General features: G+C 41.5%; 1 protein-coding gene across 5 annotated transcripts in view; it reads right to left on the bottom strand.

Moving 5' to 3' along the window:
- Positions 1 to 22,680, bottom strand: part of ABAT (4-aminobutyrate aminotransferase) — a 47,726-nt gene that overhangs the window by 5,529 nt on the left and 19,517 nt on the right. For all 5 annotated transcript variants that reach the window (XM_026049049.1, XM_026049047.1, XM_026049050.1 and 2 more), the window contains exons 2-11: positions 21,507 to 21,623; positions 12,845 to 12,942; positions 12,267 to 12,296; positions 11,379 to 11,496; positions 5,627 to 5,676; positions 4,496 to 4,576; positions 3,912 to 4,004; positions 2,955 to 3,017; positions 1,644 to 1,707; positions 803 to 951 (exon numbers count right to left, since the gene is read on the bottom strand). In XM_026049049.1, coding sequence (XP_025904834.1) covers positions 803 to 951; positions 1,644 to 1,707; positions 2,955 to 3,017; positions 3,912 to 4,004; positions 4,496 to 4,576; positions 5,627 to 5,676; positions 11,379 to 11,496; positions 12,267 to 12,296; positions 12,845 to 12,942; positions 21,507 to 21,576 — 816 coding nt within the window. In that variant the 5' untranslated portion in view covers positions 21,577 to 21,623. The remainder of the gene's footprint in view (positions 1 to 802; positions 952 to 1,643; positions 1,708 to 2,954; positions 3,018 to 3,911; positions 4,005 to 4,495; positions 4,577 to 5,626; positions 5,677 to 11,378; positions 11,497 to 12,266; positions 12,297 to 12,844; positions 12,943 to 21,506; positions 21,624 to 22,680) is intronic.

Here is a 22,680-nt window from a genome sequence, read left to right as displayed (position 1 = left end):
ACTATGGAGGTATATTGTGTCAGAACACAAAGCTCATCTAATGTATTAAGAAGGCAATCTGGCAGGTTTGCTTTTCCTAGTCACCCACTGCAGACATTTTAATCAGATGAATCAGTACAGAAATCTGGTTGCTGCTGAGGACTTCAAGAGAAATTTTAAGAAACCCTGTAGTGCCAGTTGCTGAGATTAGTAATGCTATTTGTGCTTGAAATGCCACCTCCAGCTTTGAGGGCCCACCACCTGCCTAGGCACATATCCTCCCGTTCTGGTACCCGCACACAGCTTGGGTTAAACTCTGTTCCGCTCAGCCCTCCTTTCCTCTGGGCTAGGAAGGGCACAGAGTCCCCACAACACTCATTTTCAGCTACCCACTTGCCTGCTGTACCTGTAGGATCAGACTTTAGAAGTCTAGACTAGCCTAGAAGCCTTATCTTTTAGGAAAGGTGAAAAAAGGTGTTACAGGTTCTGTTTGCAGGTGATTGCACACACTGGGATTTGTCTTAGTTTGCATTCTCCTCCAAGATGTGGCAGATGAGTTCACTGTGATATAAAAACACTACTCCTGCATGTGAGATTTCACTCTGGTATGATTTATATAGACTTCTGATAGTCGCAAGTAGGCTGACCACTCTTTCTAAAGGCAGGGACAAACTTCTCCCTGTAAACAGCAGTGAATGCTGTTTTTAATCACATGCTGTTCCAATCCCTGAAAACACTCTTTAAGTGAAAAGCAGCTAACCCTGCTAATGCTATTCATTATTTCAAAAAGAAATCAAGTGAAGACTGCCAGGGAATTTTTTACCTCTTCTAAACAACGGGCTTCTTCCTGTTGATTCTCTTTCACAAAGTCTTCCAAGGGATACTTTAACCTTGGAAATGGAGCAATAGGCCAGTCCAGCGATGGGATGTCTAATTTGTGAATTGCTTTAGAGTGAGTTGTAGCTAAGCAACCTAAACCCAGAAAAACAAGAATTAAAACAATATCTGACTAGGAAGAATACAGGAAGAAAGTTACGAAGAAGTGAAAAACTGCCTGACACTAGGACTGAAGATTTCTCTTCATTGCTGTTTTTATTTGGTTTTCTGAAACACTGAATAACAGGACTGTGTCAAGCCTAACTGAACTGCGCTAACTTTGAAGCCTCAGGTTCTGTGGAGCAGTGTCCCAAACGAAGAGGGTCTGTGTGACTCTGCTTTACAGAAGAGCAATATTCAGACTAGAAAAGTTTCATTTTTCTAAAGTCAACTGGGTGCAAAGCTTGGACTTGGGTAGTATGTTCAGAATAGAGATCAAGCCTACCTAAAAGCTAAAAACAAGTGACAAGGTTTCTATGTTACATTAATTTTACCTCATGATTTAGATTTTTACTGCTAAGGTAGGAAACCCTGGATCCAGAATGAAAATAAGGGGTCTTGTAGAGACTGGTGCCCAAAAGATGCAAAAGTAAATCAAGCATCTCTCAAAATAAGCAGTGTGTTTCAGGGCTGACAGAGCTGCTAAGGCCAAGTTTCCACAAATCTATAGCTTTCCCTGCTACTAACTAAGCCGAGCCCAACTTTGCTGAAGCTGCATGAGGTGATGGCTACTGCAGGGGCTAACACCAGCCGAGAAAGGCAAGTGTCCCTGCCAGAGCTCGCCTTACCCATGGTGCGTCCGTGGAAGCCGCCCATGAAGGAGAGCATGGTGTAGTCGGGGCAGCCGGGGGCCTGGAAGCAGAGCAGAGTGTGAGGGCAGGGCCGCAGGCCGCGCCGCCGCCATGGCGCGACGCACGGCCGCCCGCTCCCGTCCGCGCGGAAAGCGCCTCCCACACCAACCAGACCGCGCTCCAAAGTGCTCTCTTCACCCACGTAAACAACGACATTTCTCACTGCTCAAATCCTGCCGCATATTTTCACCATTTACACGCTGTTTAGACCCTTTCATCTTGTACCCATCCCAGCGGTACAAGCCCATGGCGGCAATATTTGCAGGCGGATTCCTCTTGGAGAGGGAGAATCACCTCCCTCCCTCCTCAGTTATAACGAATACTCAATTATCTCACACTAGAAACTTAATGTCTAGACAGCTAAGCTTGGATAAAAAGCGATTATCAGTTTACAGAAGTCTTTGCTGCTGTTGTCAGCTTATAAAATTCCTGTTCTTTCAGGTCATGATGTGCCAGCCTTTTACTTGTATTAGCACGTGCCCGTGCACAACCATGCTGAGTGCAAGATGAAAGAACTGATCAGCCTGAGCAATTTTTTTCTTTCTAAAAATTAAGAAAAAGCAACCCAAAACAACCAACTAAAACATCCTTCACATTTTTAAAACCATCTGAGTGCCCTAACGCACTGTGTGAATGAACTGCACACTGTGTCACTACACAAGTGCCAAAGATCAGGCTAGAACCAGCAGGTTATTCATTTCTAAGATATTTTTCGCATAAAGGAGATTGAATACTGCTGCATATCAAGTTTTGTCACTGGCAAGAGCAAGACTGCTTTGGTCAAAGCGGAATAGGGCTTTTAGAGGCTTCTCACCTGCATCTTAATTTTCTGATCCTTTAGGATGACATTGTTAACATTGTCAGTCAAATTTTGACCAATCTTTTGATTAGTTTTAAGCTATAAAATCACAATTTCTGGAAAATATAAAAGAATGTAATGTTAATGTATTTATAAAATTCTGCATGTGTTCTCTATGGATCTATCCATGGAGATATCTATATCTGGACCCTACTCTAGTAGATGTGTTTCATGAGAAAAAGATTTTCCCTAGATTCACAGCTGGCAAGGATGCAGGAGAATACGAGGAGCAAAGCTTGACATGTATTGGAAGCAGCTTGTATTTAACCTTTTCCTAAATTTTACAAAGCTCAGACTTCACTTCAAAGATAGGAAAACCACTTTTTCCTCCAAGTTTCCCTTGTAAATCAAGTCAGCACTACCTCTGTAAATGTGGTTAAAAGTCTTACCTGGTTAATCATGCAAGATTCCAGTTCTTCTTTTGTGACATTATTATGGCCCCTCTCCTTGCTCTGCAAAAAATAACAAATAGTTTTCCCTCAGCTGTGACCAATGAATGAATGTGGCTGAGTACCAGCATTAACAATGGTGATATTCCAAATTGCAGGCAATAAAAATGTGGTGCTAGGCCTTTAGATGCTGACTGCAATCTGCATCTCACAAGACGAACTAATTTAAGATACATAAATAACGTTTCTCTGCCCTCAGCACTTTAGCAAGGTCTCTCTGCCTAGCAGATCATTGGATAGTTAGGAAGAGAGACTCAGAACAAGGTCACCTATTACACAAATAGTTTTAGGGGGTTCTCTCCAGATACCCCTTTACAAAGCTTGTAGAAGCAAAGTTTACAAAACCCTGACAGTTCTGGCTGATTAACAAACCTGTCCTAAAGTACAAAACATAATCTCGTATCTCTCTCCACACGGATGGACCTTCCAGATGGCTTTTTGCTCCATATGCCATCAGCTATGGTTTAACTTAAAACTGGAAGAAAACCACCTACATCTTGGGAACTAACTCCCTGAGGGGCAGTTCTCTTTCTGCTGCAGCACAGGGGTGAGCTGGCAGAGAGGCCCTCCTCTCCTGCCCATCTGTGAATTACCAGGAGCAGCATTTAGCAGAGGAGCAGGCCCACTGTCACCACTGGTGATCACATGGTGAATGAAGAGACAGGAGCAGTGACATGGCTATATGCATTTTCTGTGCTTCCTTTTTTATTTCTGCAGTTGTATCTACAGAAATCAAAAGCTTGGATGAAGAATTTTTAATGGATTTTATCTCAGGTTGAGTCATAAATGACCGACATCCTGACTACTTACTTTGTTGTACATTAACAGATCTGATTATGAAGAAATACTGATTTCTACATGCCAACATATAAAAAATCCTTTAGCATTTTTACTCACTCGGTACCAGATAAATATTGTTTTAAAAGCATTTTCATTAGAGCAGGATCCACAGGACATGGTGACAATCTGTGACAGACCCTTAGGAGCCACCTGTCAAAGACAGAAAAAAACATAGCAGAAGGTGAACATAATAATGAAGGGTCTTTAACATCATCAACTTCAATACTAATGGGAGACCAAGTGAGTTCTGAAAAGAAAACAAAACCACAAAAAGATCCCAAGTGCAGCTGAGATGCTCACTCAGTTTCAGCCCAAAGGATATCCAAATTTCAGTCAGGACCAGCAGAAGGCACTTACTGCATTCCTTAAGAAATCACAAGAAATAGAAGTTAGAAAAAAAATGTTTTCTCATCAGGTCTTGAATCAGGAGCAAAAGGGCAGAGCACTTGTCTGCTCCTATCACATTCAGCTGTCAAGTCAGGGGAAAACGGTTTGACTTTCTGACTTGCTATTTCCAGTCTGTAGGAGGGAGGAAGGCAGGTGGGTGTTTAAATCCATAATGTGACCTATTAAAATCTGTACCACTCCTTGACATGCCTGTGTCCCTGATCAAAGAAGATGGCAACCCATCTTAAACTTACTGAGAGCAAAGATTCCTTCAGTTTTTCTGCAAAGTTCTCTGGAGGTAAAATCCCTAGGGCAGGTCTGTTGATAAAGGTGCTCTAGAAAGACACAGGAAGAAAAAATATTTTTATTATCACATGAAGAACATGACCATGTTGAAATCAAGACAGTTTATTTACAAACAACAGTCCAAACGTGGCACAAGGAGTTGTGACTTTGATTACTGGCTTTCACAGTCAACTGACAATATTTGCCATTAAGGAGAAAAATATATATTTTCTGTGATTGTTAATGACTTTTTCTGAGAAAAGCAGAACACTGCTAAGAGGCTGCTTTGCAATGGATGCATATTCTATGTTTTATGAGTTGGCTACAAAGAGGTCACCTAGAGTATTAAACCAAAGAAACACGCTAAATCTCTGTGCACATACATCCAGGTACCATACACGTAAGCTAGTGAATTATAAGACAGCTTTATTTTAAAAGAATTTTTAATTTCAATCAGGTTGTTTCCAATGATTATTAGTAGACTATTACAGAAAATAGGCAGATACTTTATTTAAGCATTCACTAAGTTGTAACTTTTGTTCTGAAATAATCACCTTGCCCTGGTCTAATTATTCTAATTTTTCAAGGACATGACAGTGGATTTGTTAGCACCATCAGTACTTACGTAAATGTGAACGAGCCACTAAAACAAAGTAAGTCCCTGCAAGTGAAATTTACAGCATTCTGGATTTAAATGACTATTTTCATATTCTGAACACTACATCCTCTCTCAAGGACTTGTGTTAGATGCCAACAAAACACAGACTTGCTTTAAGACTCAAGCATCTTTATTTGAGAACACAGCTAGAATAATTAATTGGAAAAACTATGCTTGAAGGAAGCATGATTTAAAACTGGCTGCATATATATAAAGTGTTTCTGTCACCCACATTTTTACTTCTTGAAGGTCTTCATAGGTTTTTTAAATGTTTTCTAAGCACTACCAAGCTTTTATCATCTATTGAGAAATAAAGACAGCAGATCCTATCATGGTTCAAACTGATTCCTCAAGTCATTTTATCAATTTAAGAGAAAAAAAAAAAGATAACCACAAGGAGGGAGGGGATTCTTGCAAATGCTTCAAGTTGTGAATCACTTACCAAGTTCTGCGGCTGCTGTAGAAGCTTTATCAGAGAAGGATGGCTGTAACCTAATTAAAAAAAAAAAAAACAAATCCAAATCATTTCTGTGTTTTCAATAACATTCTCAATGTAGAGATAACCTTATTCAGATGTTTAACTCAATTTCTTTTTAACTTAAACATGTCTTAAGTATTAATAAGTGACCTCCTTGCAAAGCAGGACAACCCTCTTCATAAAACATATTGCTATCTTTGACTTTGCAGGAAATTTAGTGTCTGGCAATAGCAAAACATTTTAAAAACGAAACACCAAAACAAGATGAACATGACAGAAATCTTTTGCCTGCTTGAACCTCACTGAAACAGCACCGTTAATACTGAGTACGGTGGGTCTGAAATGAAAATTTGCCTGCTCTTCACTCTAGGTTTTCCATGTAGAAGTGTTTGATTTCTCTTCTGCACAACATACACATTTCTCTCATTTCTCTAATAAAGATAAAATAACTTTCTGCCTGTGTTGCCTACACTTCTAGTCTCCTGATTATCTTCTACCCTCCTGGAGTATCAGCCAGTTCATTCCTAGCACAGTAACAGAGATTTTTGCTCCACAGTGATTTCTAACTGTTTGGATTTTCCTCATTGTAAAATCAATTTAGAAAGATTTACTCCCTTTCTTAGCTCATGCAGTTCCCTGGGCTTTGGCAGTCATAGGAAAGGGACAAAAAAATGTATGTGTACTGTTTTCCCTAAGAAACTCATTTAGCTAATCTAATTTCAATGCATTACAATGTATTGGCACAAAATTAGGAAAAAAAATAACAGTTAGGTCTTTTGGTTCTTCAACAGATATAGCCGGACAGCACAGGTTAATCTTTCTGAGCAGTAGCAAGCAAAACCAGCACAAAGCTGTTGGCACCTTCTCAACGGGTCTTTAGTTTTCACCTTTCCTAATAATGCTCCAGCAGGATCAAATCCTGTGAAGTTTCATGGAAAAATGAGGGTTACGTGTTAGGAACAACAGCTAGTTGGGTGCAACTATTAGGTTCAACTTCAGCACGTGCCTGAAAACAAAAATCAAAAAAAAACCCTTAAGAAATACTATTTGTGGGCATCTCCAGTGCAGTCAGAAATATTATGAAGTCTGTAAACCTGATTTAATTTGATTTAATTTGCATTCTGGAGTTTGTTAGAAGCACCACTGCAATGCGAATGAAAGGAACGGCTGGTGCCTGGTGCTTAAGCACAGGCTACACGGTCATCATAGAGGGAGCAGTTAGAAGCACAAACAACACACCATTTATTTGAAACCCAATTAATGATTTTATATCCGAGAACAACAACTCGAAGACAAAATCTTCTCTAAATTGCCAGCAATAAAATTCTAATGAAAAGACACGGCCTCTATGCATTGGGCTGCTTCAGAAATTGCTATTTTAATAACAGCTTTCATCGAGGTTTGACGTTGGATTATCTTTTTCAACGATCAAGGCCTAAAGGCTTGTATCATTTTCTATATTGCAAATTCCTCAAGGGAATCCATTCAAATCCTCAAGCCAACTCTTCAAACCTGAGTATGTGCTAAAAATGAGTGTATTTACAGCAGGCACTACCTGTTACCAAGTGGCAAACTGAGCACACAGCCCACAGTGCTGACGGCTGCTGCTCAGCCTGCGGAAAGAGCTCCAAGAAAACCTGCACGTGGGCAAGAAAGTAAGCTCGTTTTCCTCCCAAATGAAAGGACAGACCTCCCGAGGGCCCGTCTCCTCCACATGAAGGGTTTCTTTTTTTCTTTCTGAGAGAAAACCATGTTTTGACACGGTAAAAACAAGTATTTGCTTTGTATTCCAGATGGTGGAATACAGGTAAACATCTCAACAGCTTCCATCGTTACACTTTGCCTCCACAGGCTTTTTAATTTTCTGAGAGAAAAAAAAAAAAAAAAAAAAAGGGGAAAGAGAAAAAGAGAGCTAAGAGATCAAATTCAATTCTCATTTCTCAGCTGCTCTGCCAAGTGTCAGGCCAGATTAGACAAAGAGATTCAAAATTGTTGCCATTTCAAAACCGCTTTCTCTCTTAGCATGAAACCCATCTCTTTGAGTTGTCATTTGTTACTTCTCTGCTGCTTCTTTTGTACCTTTTCTTTTCTTTAAAATCATTCTCTCTTTCTTATGTAACCCTAAAATATTCTGATTCCTAATATCCAAGTTTGTTTTTTTTTTTCTTTTTTTATCTACAGCTATTAGATTTGTCCTCTAAAAAGTCTGTATTTAATGTTTTCCTTTGGAGAACTCAATGTTGTTGTATCTGCTGTCTTCCCAAGAGGATCATGCGCAAAAACATGTGTAAACTCTGGTCAAAGGTCTTATCTTGAGGCTAAAGTATTTTACGTATGAGATCCCCCATGAATTTACAGACCCATAAATCAAGAGATGAATTAGATGCAATTTAACAGTCTGGAAAGCACAGCTAGCTGAGTGCAAATATAATTTGGGGAAGAGAGTGGAAATAAAGAGCATACTGTGAAAAAAGTGTAAATTTGGCTTTGAAGGTATTAGACCAAAATACACTTTTCACAGCCATTAAGATTTATTTGTGATTATTCATTAGCTGTTGAGGAGGATCGGCAAGAATGAGCACATTACCAGGAGATTTTGCTATTACCAAATGATTACACAAATTAATTCAAATACAAAAGCAGCTAGCAATGGGTTGTCCACTTCACCTAGAAACACTAGGATATTAAGGATGCTTCCAGCATGACTAAGGCCACTTAATCCACCATTATCAACATCTGCTGAGATGACTTGCTTATTTACAGGTAGATCAATGTATCTAATGTAACCACCATACTCACCAACGGAACCTAGGAAATGTTATCCTAAACTTGAGTTTTAATGTACGACACACCAAAGCCAGCGACTAAGATCATCTTTTATATCCCTTTATAGATTCAGCTGGAAACGACTTCTTCCCTGCTATTCAAGAAACAAAGACAGCTCTAATTTTGTTGCAAAGCACGTCACGCTGCTGAGCTCCTTGTTCTAGCTGAACGACAACCAGTGCTCTTATCCCGAGCGATGCGGCATTAGGCTACTAGGGTAACAAATCAATTACAAATTCCATTTCAAGGATGTAGCTCAAAACAAGCCAAGTCTCCACATCATTTCCTGTGCATGCCATGCTGCGGAGAAGTTGTTAAGACTATTATGAAGATAATGCAAGCAGTTATTTGGGCACAAACACTTCCACCTGCATCTCCTGGTCAAGTGAACAACTGTGGGTAGGTCAGAGGGACGGGCACAGCGAGGGGCCGCCGCTGAGAGCCCTCAGAGCCTACGTGTGCCCGAGAAATCACCAGATTTAGCCCAACAGAAGTTGTCATGGACAACTCCCATTGCCTAAGAAGCGTAACCACTAATTCTCGCACAAAACGTGCAGTTGTGCTTATGGTATTAAGATAACACGAAAAATATGCAGAGATTTTTGCATTTTCTCCTATATAATGCAAATTCAAGGCTTCTACTCCCCCTATCTTGCCTTTTCCCATCCATACAGGACACGACCTCTTTTGCTTCATTTCATGCCAAGGTGCTTGGTCCTCTTCCTAACATTACCCACTACTTGGTAATATTCCCTGGTAATACATCCTGCTGGTATATCCTCATACAGACCCCAGTAAAATAACACAGAATTCTTGAAGTTTGACTCTTTCTGAAAGAGCAGATCAGCATGTAGAAAGATGCTGAACTGTTAGGTGGCTTTATTTCCTTAAAATTAACAGCAGGAGGAACTCTAAGGTTAGATAACCATTATGTAACTATTGCAAACAAGCTGAAAAGCTCTAGCCTGAGACAGCAACAGAAAGAACCTTGTTCCCTGCCAGGAGCAGTGCAGGGCACTGCAGCTTTGAGAATCCACTCTCTCCAACACACTCATATAGGATCTGACAGAGCTGCCTCTGGAGAAGGGCACCTGCTTCACCGCCCTTGCTGTGCCGATGCGACAGGGCTGTACACGTCCTCCGGGCTCAGGAAGGTCCCCATTCACAATGGGAAAATGAAAGCTGCTAAAATAATTAAGAGAAAGCCCTGAGACAAAAACAGACATTGCTGACACAGTAAGAACAAGTATTTGTTTCATATTCCAGATGCTGGAATACAGACAAACATCTCAACAGCTTCCTCGTTACACTTTGGCTCCACAGGCTTTTTAATTCTACTAGATGATTAGATATAGGTTAAAAGAAGCATGTTACAATTCTCCCTACAATTCTGGGTTCTCACCAAGAAAAGTCCAGAATATTTTTGCCAAAGGTCTTTTAAACTTCATTCCTTATCTCTCTCCATGGGCACTGCTACCTCTCAGCCTCTACTGACAAATGAATTCTAGTGCAGCAGATCATTATCACATCTTGTGCAGTCCTGACGGATTCAAAACACATTTTATTGAATTACCTTGTGACAAGAACTATATATGACCAATTCCTTGACCTGAAAACATCAGTTCACCTAGAATTCTCACCATGATTTTGTCCTAGTGTCCCAAGCTATAATGTAACTTTACCACTGAGAACAACATTTTTAGCAACATCTGCAGCTTCAGATGATTTTATACTATATATTTTATACTATAACTATATACTATATGTTCACAGACTGAGGTTAGCCTGTCAGTGCTTGTTGCTGCACATTATGGATCCATGCCCTGAGTGGCTGCATGTACCACAGTCCCTAGAGGAGGAGCAAGTTCTTTAGGGGAAAAAGCTCCTCCTCACAAAGGCAGTGCCATATACCAAGGAAGACATTAGCTTCACTGAGGATCTTTTATATCTGTGTCAGCTTTTTCTATCAACCAGAGAAAAGGAAAATTAGAAGCCCCTGCTACTACATAGCATGATTGGAATAAGTATTTCGCCCGAGTTAACAGATCTTAGTCCACTTTTGGTCACATACTGTGCACCTCTAACAGCAGTGCAGATATTAGCAGTCAGGTTTTTAGACAATTCTAATCAAATTAGGCATTATTCCAAGAAATGACCTAATCTTCTGGACTCATTAGAGTTGATTACAAGTTTAACTTCAATGATTAACCATCTCTCAGGCAATTCATTCACAGGCTTTTGAAATCCACTCTGAATGAATCCATATAATGGACTAACTGCGCTCCCATTTTCATGGCTTGGGCAGAAGTGCCTGGGAATGGAGTATGCAGACAGTGAACATCCAGCCCCAACTTGATTCACAGATGAACCTAATGTTACCAGGAACTGTGTTTTTTTGCCACCTATGCTGTACTTATCTCTCATCAGTCTATCTACCATCTTTTCTCCAATACTAAATCCACTTACAAGTTATATTTTCCTTATCAGCTAACAAGAAGATGTGTATTATATTTCTGAGAATTCCACTTCCTACCTGCCAGCATCTAGAATGTATTTTCAGTAACAGTCCAACACATTTTGCATTTCATTTCTTGAATACTGTGCCTTGACAAAGGCTTAGTGATTGGAGGCGAGAAGGGGGACAGATTCAAATTAAGATTAATATTATAGCTTCTTCCAGGTATCACTATGAGCTGTAAACACCGAATTTTCACCTAGCTTTTCCACTTACTGAAGCATACTACTGGATACACAGCAAGGGGGTCAGCAAAACCTGACCACAGGGAGGCATTTATTATGTTGGCTATTTCTCTAGTAACAGCTGGGAGAAGAAAACAACAAAACAACAGCTTGAAAATGAAGCAAACATCTTGGTGCATCTGTCTCTTACCTATTGGGATGGATGAAATCTGAGAGTAGAGATCCAGCATGCGATTGCCATCTACATCTACTAGGTAGTTCCCTCGGCTCTCTTCGTAATTGCAAAAGAAGTGTACAGCTTCGGCATTCTTAAAGCAAAAGAAAATGCAAAGAAATTAATATTTTTTGAAAACAGTCCTTGCAGTGTGGAGGAAGGCCCAACTAAAGGATACAATGAAAATTCTGACATAAAAATCTAATAATAAAATATAAAGACACCTTTCCTAAGGTAAAAAAAGAGGCAGAAAAACGCACATTTCCAAAATCTGGCAGTTAAAAACATATATTACTTTGAACAATTGTGACAATGAATGTGAATTAAACATAGTCTATGATGGTGAATTAAGTAAGTCTGTCAATCCCCAGTAACTGCACAGTTTCAGATCTTAAAATAGAATTCAGCTGTACAATGAATTCATTATGATGTTTATTAATTACAAAAAAAATGACTCACATCAGGCTGAAAGCTTTTTCATTGAGGAAATTTAAATGGAAATGTGCACTTTTTTCTACATAAAGTCAAGCAAAAACTAAAATAATTGCTCTTCTTGGGAGGGCAACACACACTTAGACTGGCCTACTTTTAAGTTTAAATATATCTATGTTCTTAATGCCACTTTCTAACAATGCAAAATGACGAACACTGTATAAATTTTAAGCGGTTAAAGAGAAGTGATTGATCCTATCAAAATAATTCTGCAGCACTTAAAATAGACAATAAAAGATTTTATTCAAATACACACTCATAGCATTTATTCAACCTTTATTTTGTATGAAATTAAATATACCAGTAAAACTAGATCTGAAATCAAAGGAGCAACTCCACCCTGCACAAGTTCAAGAGAATTTGACAAATTACCTGAATTCCGTTCAGTTGTTTCATTAATTCCTGTTAAAAAAACAAAGATCAAAGAGCCTCAGGTTTGTTCTTATCATATAGTAAAGAATATATATATGTTTATTTTACATAACCACATGAACTGCATGCAAGACTTGCAATCCTTTGTGCTTTCCAGGAAACTCTACTTGCCACATGAAATTTCATAATGCGTCTTGCAAACACGACAGTCAAAAAATTGCTCCTGGGGCAGGTAGAGCTGCAGGTAGAGTTTTCCTCAGCTGACTTAACAGCTCTGGACTCTGGACAGCCTGAGTGAAACACTGTCCAGGAAACTGGTATTTTTGCATCATTTCAAAACCAAAGCTCTGCTTCACATCATAAAATAGAGAAAATAAACAAAAAGACAGATGGACAGAAACGTTTGTCCCCTTTCTATTTTTTCATTCTCAGTATCCTGGTAGAAGTGGACATATTCTGTCATGAAATTATGTTTATTTCTACAGATATCAAATATAAGGTTTGAAATAAGACTTGTTTTGCACCAAGTCAAACACAGCTAGAGGAAAAAAAGGTACCTCTAGACTTTGGAAACGTACCCTAGATCGTGGCCCAGGAACTTCTGTCTTCATTAGAGGTCCATCGTAATCAAAGTCCACATCAATTTTAGCAGCAGCTTGACTGATACATCTGTGTCCTATGGGAAGCAATAAAACTCTCAATTAGAGACAAGTATCAGATGGATTACAAAAAATTAAAAAATCAGAAAAAATAACAACACAACCCTGGAGAATGGGGTCAAAATCTACTGTGAAGGACAGGAAGACACATCTGTTTCCATCTTTGTTGTTGTGCATTACACCTTGGGCAAGGCTTTGCCTTGAACACCCCTGTTCATGAGCATCCTCATCAGTAATAAGAGAAAAGCCTGATGGAGGTTGCAGGCAAAAGCATTACAGCATTTCACACCGGCTAAAGGAACAGTGCTTGAGAAAAAAAGATTCGTGCCTCAGAAAGGAAAATGGTTGAGTTTAAACTAAATTAAAAAAAAACCAAACTCTCAGGAATCTGGCAGTTTGCACTGCAGCCAGGTCTAAACAGTGACAGTTTTCACTCTGACTTGTGACTGAGCTGCTGCTCTTTGCCCATGCTAATAATGGAAGAATGATAATAAACCTGACACCTGCAAGGAAACCGAAGGGCAGAGACCGCYCAGGCGTCCTCAGCAACAAGCTCTGTTCTCATTTTCGTTGCAAGTGCTCCAAAACAGAGACCCACGACACTGCAGTGACCTGTGCTCACACGCAGCAAGGGAAGCACCAAACTCAAGGTGTCTATAAGGTGTCAGCAACAGAGTATGAGCTGGTTCTATGCACTACAGTTAAGCGTAGAGCCAAACTAACCAAATTAACCATTTCACTTGCAAAGCCTTGCCCAGCATGATACCACAGACAAATTAAACTTACCATCCTAGCTGCTTTAGATCAGCACCTGGAAGATGATTCATAATCTGTTTCAGTCTGTGACAGGCATTTCTGTTAGGTGCAACTGCCAAAACAAAGACCCTTAGCTCCCTTTTTGAGCAAGGGCAAGCTGAGGATCCCCGGGTGCAATTACAGGGTGCCTAGTTCTCTGCTTGGCCGGGGGCTCGGGAGCTCGGTGGGAAGTCCCCGCTCACCAGCACCATGCAGCACCGAGCAGCACTGTCACTGCTGCAGTGGCACCCGGCAGCAGGGATCACCAGCGCTCCGGAGAGGCACACAGATGGCAAGGCCAGCCAGCAGCCAGGAGCACGGAAAGCAGCAGGGTGCAGTGTTTCCAGCCGGGAATCCTAGAGAGCGCCGGCTCCGAGCACGGCATGTGCCAGCCCTGCCAAGGCCCGGGGCAGCATCGGCTCTTGTGCCTCATCCATCACTGCCTCTCGCATCCCCAGTGCGACTGCAAAAACTCACCAGAAACATCTTGCATTAAGCAGCAGCCTGAGGTGCCTAAAGCCAGCCTGACATTCCAGAAAGTGCTGGATCTTTATCTGGAAATCCCTGTCCTTTGGGAGCATCCCTAGCTAAGCCCCTAGCTTCACTGCTCAGTTTGGGAAATTCAGTCTGCAAATATTCCCCCTTCCGCCCCCTCCTTGCTGCAGTTAACTCCTACACCCTACAGACCCCGGCTCTGCCTTTTACTGCCTGCATTCAGCAAGCCGTAAAAGCTGGGGATTTCGTATAAAGTCTATACTGCACAACAAATACTTCATTATAAGGCCATTCAGTTTTTATAGCAGTTTATGTGCTCTGGTGTATCTATATGCCACATCCCCAAGGTCACATCTTCCTGAAAAAATACAGCTCGGGACTGGGAAGTGGCTTAGTCACATTCCTGACTTGTGCTCAAGGAAAAAGCTGGGCCTCCCGATGGAGCCAGGGGGACTGGACTCAACATGCGGCCGGTGAAGCTATGTTGGTTGCCAAGAGTGCTTTAATGGATAACGTGAAGCATGGATAACATTCCCCTTCCTCAAAATGGCAATTCCCAAAATATTTTATTAGATGAGGAATCTAAAATAAACAAAATCTTAAATATCTGTTTTATTTTCTGAGAAAATTCTGCTGTGGATATTTCAAAAGGAGCAGGTTCTTGTCCGAAAGGACCAACATTCATGGAGCCTCATAACAGGGAAGGCAACTGGTAAATATTTTACTGCTCTCCCAGCTTTTTTATTTTAACAGCACTAGTCAAGGAGAGCTTTCTTCTATCAGCAACCAGATTATTATTTAAAAAAAAATATTAAGAAGAAAACACAATCAATATTGGACAGCCACCTCCTTTGGAGTAGGAACTAAAACTAGTCTGGGAATCAGGCCTGCCTACAGGCTGCATTTTGCTAAAATAATGCATTTGTGTATCACCAAGAACACACAAACACCCATGTCAGTGATGCTAAGAACCGGGTGTAGATGATGGAAATTGGAAGGAAATTCTTGGAACTGGAAATTCAATCCTAAAACCAACAGTCTGTGGGTAACACTCACAAACACTCACGTCCAGCCACGGCAGGAACTTAGAGCAGAAAGTTCTGAGGTCTTCAAAGGAGGAATCCCGGGGGTGAAGGAGCGAGGAGACTCGCACAAACGCTCAGCAGAGCAGCCAAGACCATAAAAACCTTCATCATCATCATCACCATCATCTTGTTCCTGCTCATGCAAAAGCCTCTCTGCCCAGACGTCTGCTCCGGGCCCCGTGCGGGCTTTAGGAGCAGGCAGGCGCTGCAGCGCGGCGCTGCCTCGGTTCGCCCCGGCGCAGCTCACGCACACCCCCACAGACAGGCCCTCACTCGCAGCAGAGACCGGCCAAGTGGAACCAACACATGCAAGTGCTCCCCGAGAAGGGAGAAGCCTGAAGGGCTTCGAATCAAAACGCCAACGTGGGTCAATTTGTGAGACAGATTATTCTTTTAAACAACAGTTTCAGGAGCAGCTTATCCAACCACAATCGTTTTCAGCAAGTCAGTGACCCAGAACCATGTAAAAATGAGCAAGGCAAAATGATGGGTTCCCCCTCATTTGCTTGTTGTCTTCTAACGCGTGCTGCACTTCATTATTCCAGACAGAAAGTGATTTCTAGGCTGATTCACTGATACAAATTTAATTTTATACTTGTTTTCAGAAGCCCACAGAGTATTTTATTTTATTAACGCTTGTATAATGGCAGCTTTACTAATGTATTGGTTCTTACATTTCCCAAAGAGCTGTTCTACCTCATAGCTCAGGAAAATCCTACAGTTTGAATTTACCTTCTACCCTCTCTCAATCTACTTCCCGTAAGCAAAATGAAAATGGGCTGTGTTACCACAAAGGACCTTGAGAGTAAATTTTTTCTTCCTCCTAGATAGAAGACAAAGATGACTAGAATAATAGTAATAATAATAATAATAATAATAATAATAATAAAGCTTCAACATACTAGCAAATCCTTGGACGGTCAGAACTAAAAAATAAAAGTACTGTTAATTCCTTCTTTTTTTTTTTTCCCCCACCTTTGAGGAAGTATAATATAAACAAGGGGCACAAACTCAGACTCTTTCTAACAAGGTCAGATTTATTCCAAACACTCTAGTCATGAGACACCCATACTTGTTCAAATGGTTGCCTGAAACAAACAAATTGCCCAACCCTGAGAACCTAAACTCCAAAACACAAAACAGCCCCCCCTTTCTTTTCTCTGTTCTGTTTTCCTTTCCCCCCACATTTTTTTTCCGTCTTCAACTCCAAGTAAATTTGGACTCTGGATGTAACTATTAACAGGTCAGTTCCAGTGAAGAGCTCAGTCTGACGTGTACTCGCACACATGAATTGTGCAAGTCATTGGCAAACACAAGGAAAGACGCCTCCTGATCTAGCAGCACACCTTGACAAACAGAAAACAAGTTCTCTTATTACTACATGGCTCAAAACAAGATTTTCAAATTACCTCAGAGTTCAGGAATATGGTCACCAAGTGCTCAGGAAAACAGATCAACTTCTAAAGAAATGGAAAGTCACAGACGGGATCCAGGGACTCCCACAAACATAACAGGGTGTTTGAGAGGCTGACAGGAACCCGTGGTTGATGCTGAGGTTGAAAGGGACCTGTGGGGATCACCTAGTCTAGTGTCCAGCATTAAATACTCCAGCACCTTCCCTGGGACCGAGGGGATGCAGACCAGTTTGCAGCTCTCTCGGTCCTCCTGCTTGCCCTTCTTGAAGGCTGGGGTGACTTTGCTTTCTTCTGCAGACTTTTCCAAGTTCTACACAACACATGTGATCCTTCAAAACATGCAGTTAATGTTAGCAAACTAGGGCTTCCTTCTGCTCCCTGTAACAGCATGCCATCATTGCCTAGCAGAGAGAAAAGCAGAATTTTCATCTTAGGTTTTCTAAGCTACTCTCACCACTCCTCAGATTCCTCATCCAGAGGTTTTTAAACAAATCCCCACGTTGCTATCACAACACAGCTAACCCAAGGGTATCCTTTTAACCTCTTGTGGTATTCTGCAAAATTCTATTTTTGTAGCATTTTGTAGTATTATACTAGCAGTCACAGAAAGTGCTGCTGTTAGTGGTAAGTAGGGTCACGTTGTGATCTATATTAACAAGAGCTAGCAGGTCTCCTGTGCATGTCTAGAGCTTCACATTTACCTCCCTACTCCATGGAGGCCATTGAACAACCTTCCAGACCTCAGTCTGCAGGTGCAGAGGCTCTGACGGCCAAAAGGAAGAGGGCTGATTTTCCCCAAATCCTCTTTTGGGTGCTGAAGGAGAATCTGTTACTAGCAGAACTTGACAGGGGATGGCAAAAGGCCAGGCTAACTAGAGTTGTTTGGAAAGTGAACATTGCTGTTGCATAATACTGTGAAAACGGAGGCTGCTATTTACAGAGTGCTTATGCTGTAAGACTAGAAGCTGCTCCACATGAGAGTGTCCACATGAGGTGTTATGGGAACAGGAGCAGGATTCCCCCACGAGCACCAACAAGTTTGATACCAAACAGACTGCAGAACCACACAATCATGAAGGCTGGAAGGGACCTTTAGAGATCATCCAGTCCACGTAGCTCCCATAAGGAGGAGTAAGGCCCAGTTCTTCCCTCAAACTCATCACAGCTCCAAACAACTTTTCAGTAGAGTGACAAGAACATAAATCTGATAGTTCTCTGGGAGATTCCCAGAGATTTTTTTAAAAAATTTATTGATTTTTTAAAAAAATTTATTTTATTTATTTATTTTTGTTGGGGCAGGGGGAATCTTCCTATTGCCATGATTTTCTATGATTTTCTTCTTCTTTAACCCTAACATAGAAGCTGACTAAAAGTAAAAAGTCTTGGCGATATTACACACAGGTAGGACTGAGATTATGCAATTTTCATGGCTTTTAATTGCAATGAGGACAAGCAAATAATTAGCATAAAAGTGCAGAGAATCTGGAAGAGAACAACTGGACCCAAGAGGGAAGACTGAAACGTCATTCAGATAGTTCAGACAAGAGCACAAGGAGCTGGCAAAGGCAACAGTTCTCCAGTATGTAAAAAGATGCTTGCTGGGAGAGGCAGGGAGAGGAAATCCAGTGTCCAGGTCCACGCAGGGTAGGACAAATAGCAAGGAGTTGATTTTTTTTCCCCTTTTTGAAATTTGCATTAGGAAATTCAGTAAGCATTAGGAAAAAGCTTTAATGGGAAGGTCACTTCAGCAAGAGACAAGCTTGCCCACATCTCAGAAGGGTATGGGCAGGCAGCAACATCAATTGATGCCACCTAAGGTAGATGACAGACATTTTGCCTTCCTTTCACATCTTGATGCTAAGATGAGCTCAGGCCCTCAGGGCAATCAGCATGAAACTGAGCCCAGATCCCTGGAGTCCAGCTTATCCTACCATAGAAGTATGAAAATGGAACAGCTTTCCTCCTGTAGAGCCACAACTGACAAAATTCGAGTCAACACACAGCAGAATAAATATTTAGGTTGAGAACTATCAGTTGTGGTCTATCTGCAGCACTCTGTGGTGGTGGTAACAACAGAGCTGTGCTTGCAGAACTCAATTCAGATATAAAGTAACACCTAGATTGGCCATTATTCGTCTAACATCATCAATCTTGAAGAGTGGACTGGATGTTCCTATGCCCAGAGCACTAAGCAAGATTCCCCCTGTCCATCTGATATAAAGTCAATTATGGAGGCTACTTACTGCTCTTCTGCAGTCACTTGAATTCCAGTAAATCATCTGCTTGATGGGGACAAACTATCTAGTTAATCAAGTACAGAAAACAAAAACAAAACAGATACTCGACTAAGGCTTGTCTTTAAGTAAGGCGTAAGGACTCAAAATGCTTACAAGATTACATATTTTGGGGCAAGATTCAACTTTAATTTTACTTTGATGTGCTTTGCTTAGCTTTTGCATTTTAATCAACTCAAACAGCAAAAGATTTTCAATTTTCCCTTTCTAGTTAGCTCATCATGGACTAGAACTATATTTGGAGCGAGAAAACCCCAAGCAATGGTCAAATAAAAAGATCCTCCAGATCACATTACAGAAAAGCTCCGACAACTTGAATTCCATCTTAATGAAACAATGTCCCGCACATACTGCCAAAGGAAAAGTTCCTAGAAATATTCTGATTAATATCAAGTTTTGTTATATTTCTTCCCATGCTTTACAATAGCGAGCCTAAGTCTAGCTGTCTCGTGAGCGGGAACTTGTCCACATCCTTCTTTTCCATGGGCAGCCCTTTGTCACAAGCCAGTTTACTTCATGCCCAGGGCGAGGGCAATGCCAGCTCCCAAACACTGCTGTGAAAATCAGAAGGATGAAGAATCTATTTTTGTGAATAAATTTTAAAGAGATTCAAGGTACATGTAACTACTGTGCTCATGCACACACACGAAGCATGACAGCCCATGGATGTACCAACTTCTCTCACAAAATCTATTCTTTCCATCTCCAATTCTCCCTGGCAAACCCTGTCACTTCAGTATCTAAACATCGGCTGATCAAAACTGCAGGAATTTCATGGGAGTAGACAGGAGTCTATTTTTCAGTCTGTATAGCCCTGAGTTTATGTGTTAAAAAAATACCTTAGTGGCCTGCATTCTGAGGCAGAAAAATCCAGGATGTTCCTTTTGGCGTTTTCCTAAAAAATGAGCAGACTGGTGACCCTACAATTTGGCTGGGATTCATCAGGGAAATAAGTGAAGCTTGAATCTTTGCTGCAAGTGTCAAAAATCCTGCTGCCTGTTTGGTTAGATGAGAGCCTTGCAGGCTAAAAATCTGCAGGGGACAGTTCCTGCTAGTGCTGTGTTCCAGTCTCTGCAGAGCCATGCACAAAGCAGTTAGCCACAGGGCTCATTTGTCTGCTCTACACCTGCAGTCGGGGCCCCTCAGTTGCCTCTTCGAGATTTCAGCTGACTTTTCCACTTACAAACTCCTGGACTCAAGGCTGGATTAATGGAGCCTCAAATTGCCTTCATCTCTCATCGAAGATTTACACCTCTTCACTATAACAGTGAGAAGAAAAAGGGTGAGCTGGCGTCTTTGCCTTTCACCCCAGGCATCTCGAGTATCTTTCCCACAATATCAATATCTTGATGTATTTGTCTGATTGGGAAGCAGCATAAACGTGTGCAAGACATTGTATGGGACAGGGAATACATAGGAAGTACTGAGACAACAGATGAATTCAAAGGACTGACAACTAGCAGAGGGCTGGTTGCTGCGAGCACTTTCCATTGCCCACTATTGACCAGCCCACCCCGGCACAGCTCAGACACCCAGTGCGTCACTACCAGAAATAGAACCGTATCCTGCACTGAAACATTGACTTAATACTTCTGCAATGGTTACAAGACCAGATTTTGTGTGCTTCAGCCCAAAAGGTCAGCTGCTCCCCCAAGTACATTATTCAAAGGATAATCAATGATATTTAAGTTAAATCGATGATATTTAAGTTCCTGGGCGAGTGGAGACGCTCGCTGCCTGTCCAGCAGGAGCCGCACAGCGGCGTAACGGAGGGAGGCAGGAGGAAGGAAGAGGCATCACCACTTAGCCGCTCACAGTAAAGCCACGCAGGCATGTTGCATTCAGTAGAACACTGCAGAAAACAGGTGCTACATCTCCAGTTTTAAACTTATTTGGAGGAAAAAAAAAAAGCCATAATTTTCCGCACTTAAAGAGTATGAGCAGAGACTGCAGGTTTAACATATATGCAGATGAACATGCAAAATTACAAGTCAGGGCCAAGCAAGAACTTGTCATTATACACTTAGGAGGAAGCAGCTTCATATTCTATGGTGTTTTATTTTTATTTAAAAATAGAACGGACACCCACCAGGGCCATCTCTTCCAGTGCATTATATAAAACCTCCCAGGATTTTTACCTGGAGATGGACAGTTGCACTGTATAAGTACAAAGAATAATCAGGCTGCTTTTCATGGATGAGTTTTTCAGGCAGCATCAGGAAACAGCTGTGTAAAAGCAAAGTTCCAAGGGTGGAAGAGCTTTGTTTCATTCAGAACATTTTACAGCATAAACTAGCCCCCAAGTGAGGATTCCCCCATAGCTTGCTGAGTTAAAAAGGAAAAAGATGCATCCTTGTGGGCTAGTTCTGGACTATCAGTGCCTCATTACTCTGGATGTAGAACACTGGAGTCTTGGAAATTTGGAAGACTCTGTGTACTACCAGACAATTGGAGCAACAATCACAGGAGTCTTCGCTAGCACACAGTGAGCACTTACCTACTGCAAACAGCCTCGAGTTCTGCTGCAGACAACCGGCCAGCTGCCGACTAAGCAGCATTGATGCCATTTTGTCAAAACTGCTGAGTCTTCAGAGTTTTCTTTCCAGATGATGTTCTGGAAAAAAACAAAAATAAAACATTTATGTGCTTATGGATGGAGCTACCATTACTATGCCATTGATTCCAACTCCCCTTTTCACTAACTCAAACAAAACGAAATGGAGAAGATGGTGTGATGGATTGATTACTGCTGATGACCAAAGGAGTCTCAGGATTAAAAACAATTTGAAGCTAAAAAGTTTGAAGCTAAATCCTGCTGAGGTGACTTCCTGGCTAAATCTGTATCCCCCAGCCTTACTGAGGTCAAGAGGTAAAGATCACCATGTGATCATTGTCCACTCCCCTTGCTTTTCCGCTTTGTTCTCTGTGTTTTGGAGTAGCTATAATTAACATTTTATGAATTGTTTCCAGTCGCTTTCTCGTGTCAATGTGTCCTTTAGATGCAAACAGTTTACCAAAAAGAAAATTATGCAAGGTGAAAGGACTGTGGGGCTAATGATAGGAAGTAAGAGGAAAAAAACACTCTGAAAAGGGAGGGAGGGAGGGAGGAAGGAAGGAAGGAAGGCAGGAAGGCAGGAAGGCAGGAAGGCAGGCAGGAAGGCAGGCAGGAAGGCAGGAAGGAAGGAACTCCAAACCCCTGCATTTTCCACAGGGTAATCCACAGCTCTGTGAATGGAGACTGAGAGAGCTGGGATTGCTTAGCCTGAAGAGGAGATGGCTCGATGGGGGGCAACTAATTAGGACGTATAAATATCTGATGGGAGGAGATGACCAACCCAGACTCTTCTCAGTGGTATCCAGTGACAGGACAAAAGGCAAAGGGCACAAATTGAAATACAAGAAGTTGTGTTTAAACATAAGCAAAAGCTTTTTTTAGTGCGTAGGTGATCTAACACCAAGGGGGGTTGCCTAGAGCAGTCACAGGAGCTCCAAACCCAACTGGACCCAGCCCCACCTCATCCCGTTACATCTAAACAACTTTGCCACGTCCAGGTTCCTGAATTACAGCGTGACTCTCTGCTCTGGATCACCTGCACAGAAAGCCTGGCTGGAAACTGTACACGGATAAAGCAGTTATTTAAATATACAATATGTAGGTTAAAATCTGATGC

This window comes from Nothoprocta perdicaria, unplaced genomic scaffold, assembly GCF_003342845.1.
Source record: "Nothoprocta perdicaria isolate Ctin4 unplaced genomic scaffold, notPer1 scaffold_59, whole genome shotgun sequence".
NCBI classification, from domain to species: domain Eukaryota; kingdom Metazoa; phylum Chordata; class Aves; order Tinamiformes; family Tinamidae; genus Nothoprocta; species Nothoprocta perdicaria.
The sequence above is the reverse complement of the archived record's forward strand: the minus strand, read 5'-3'. Positions and strand labels throughout refer to the sequence as shown.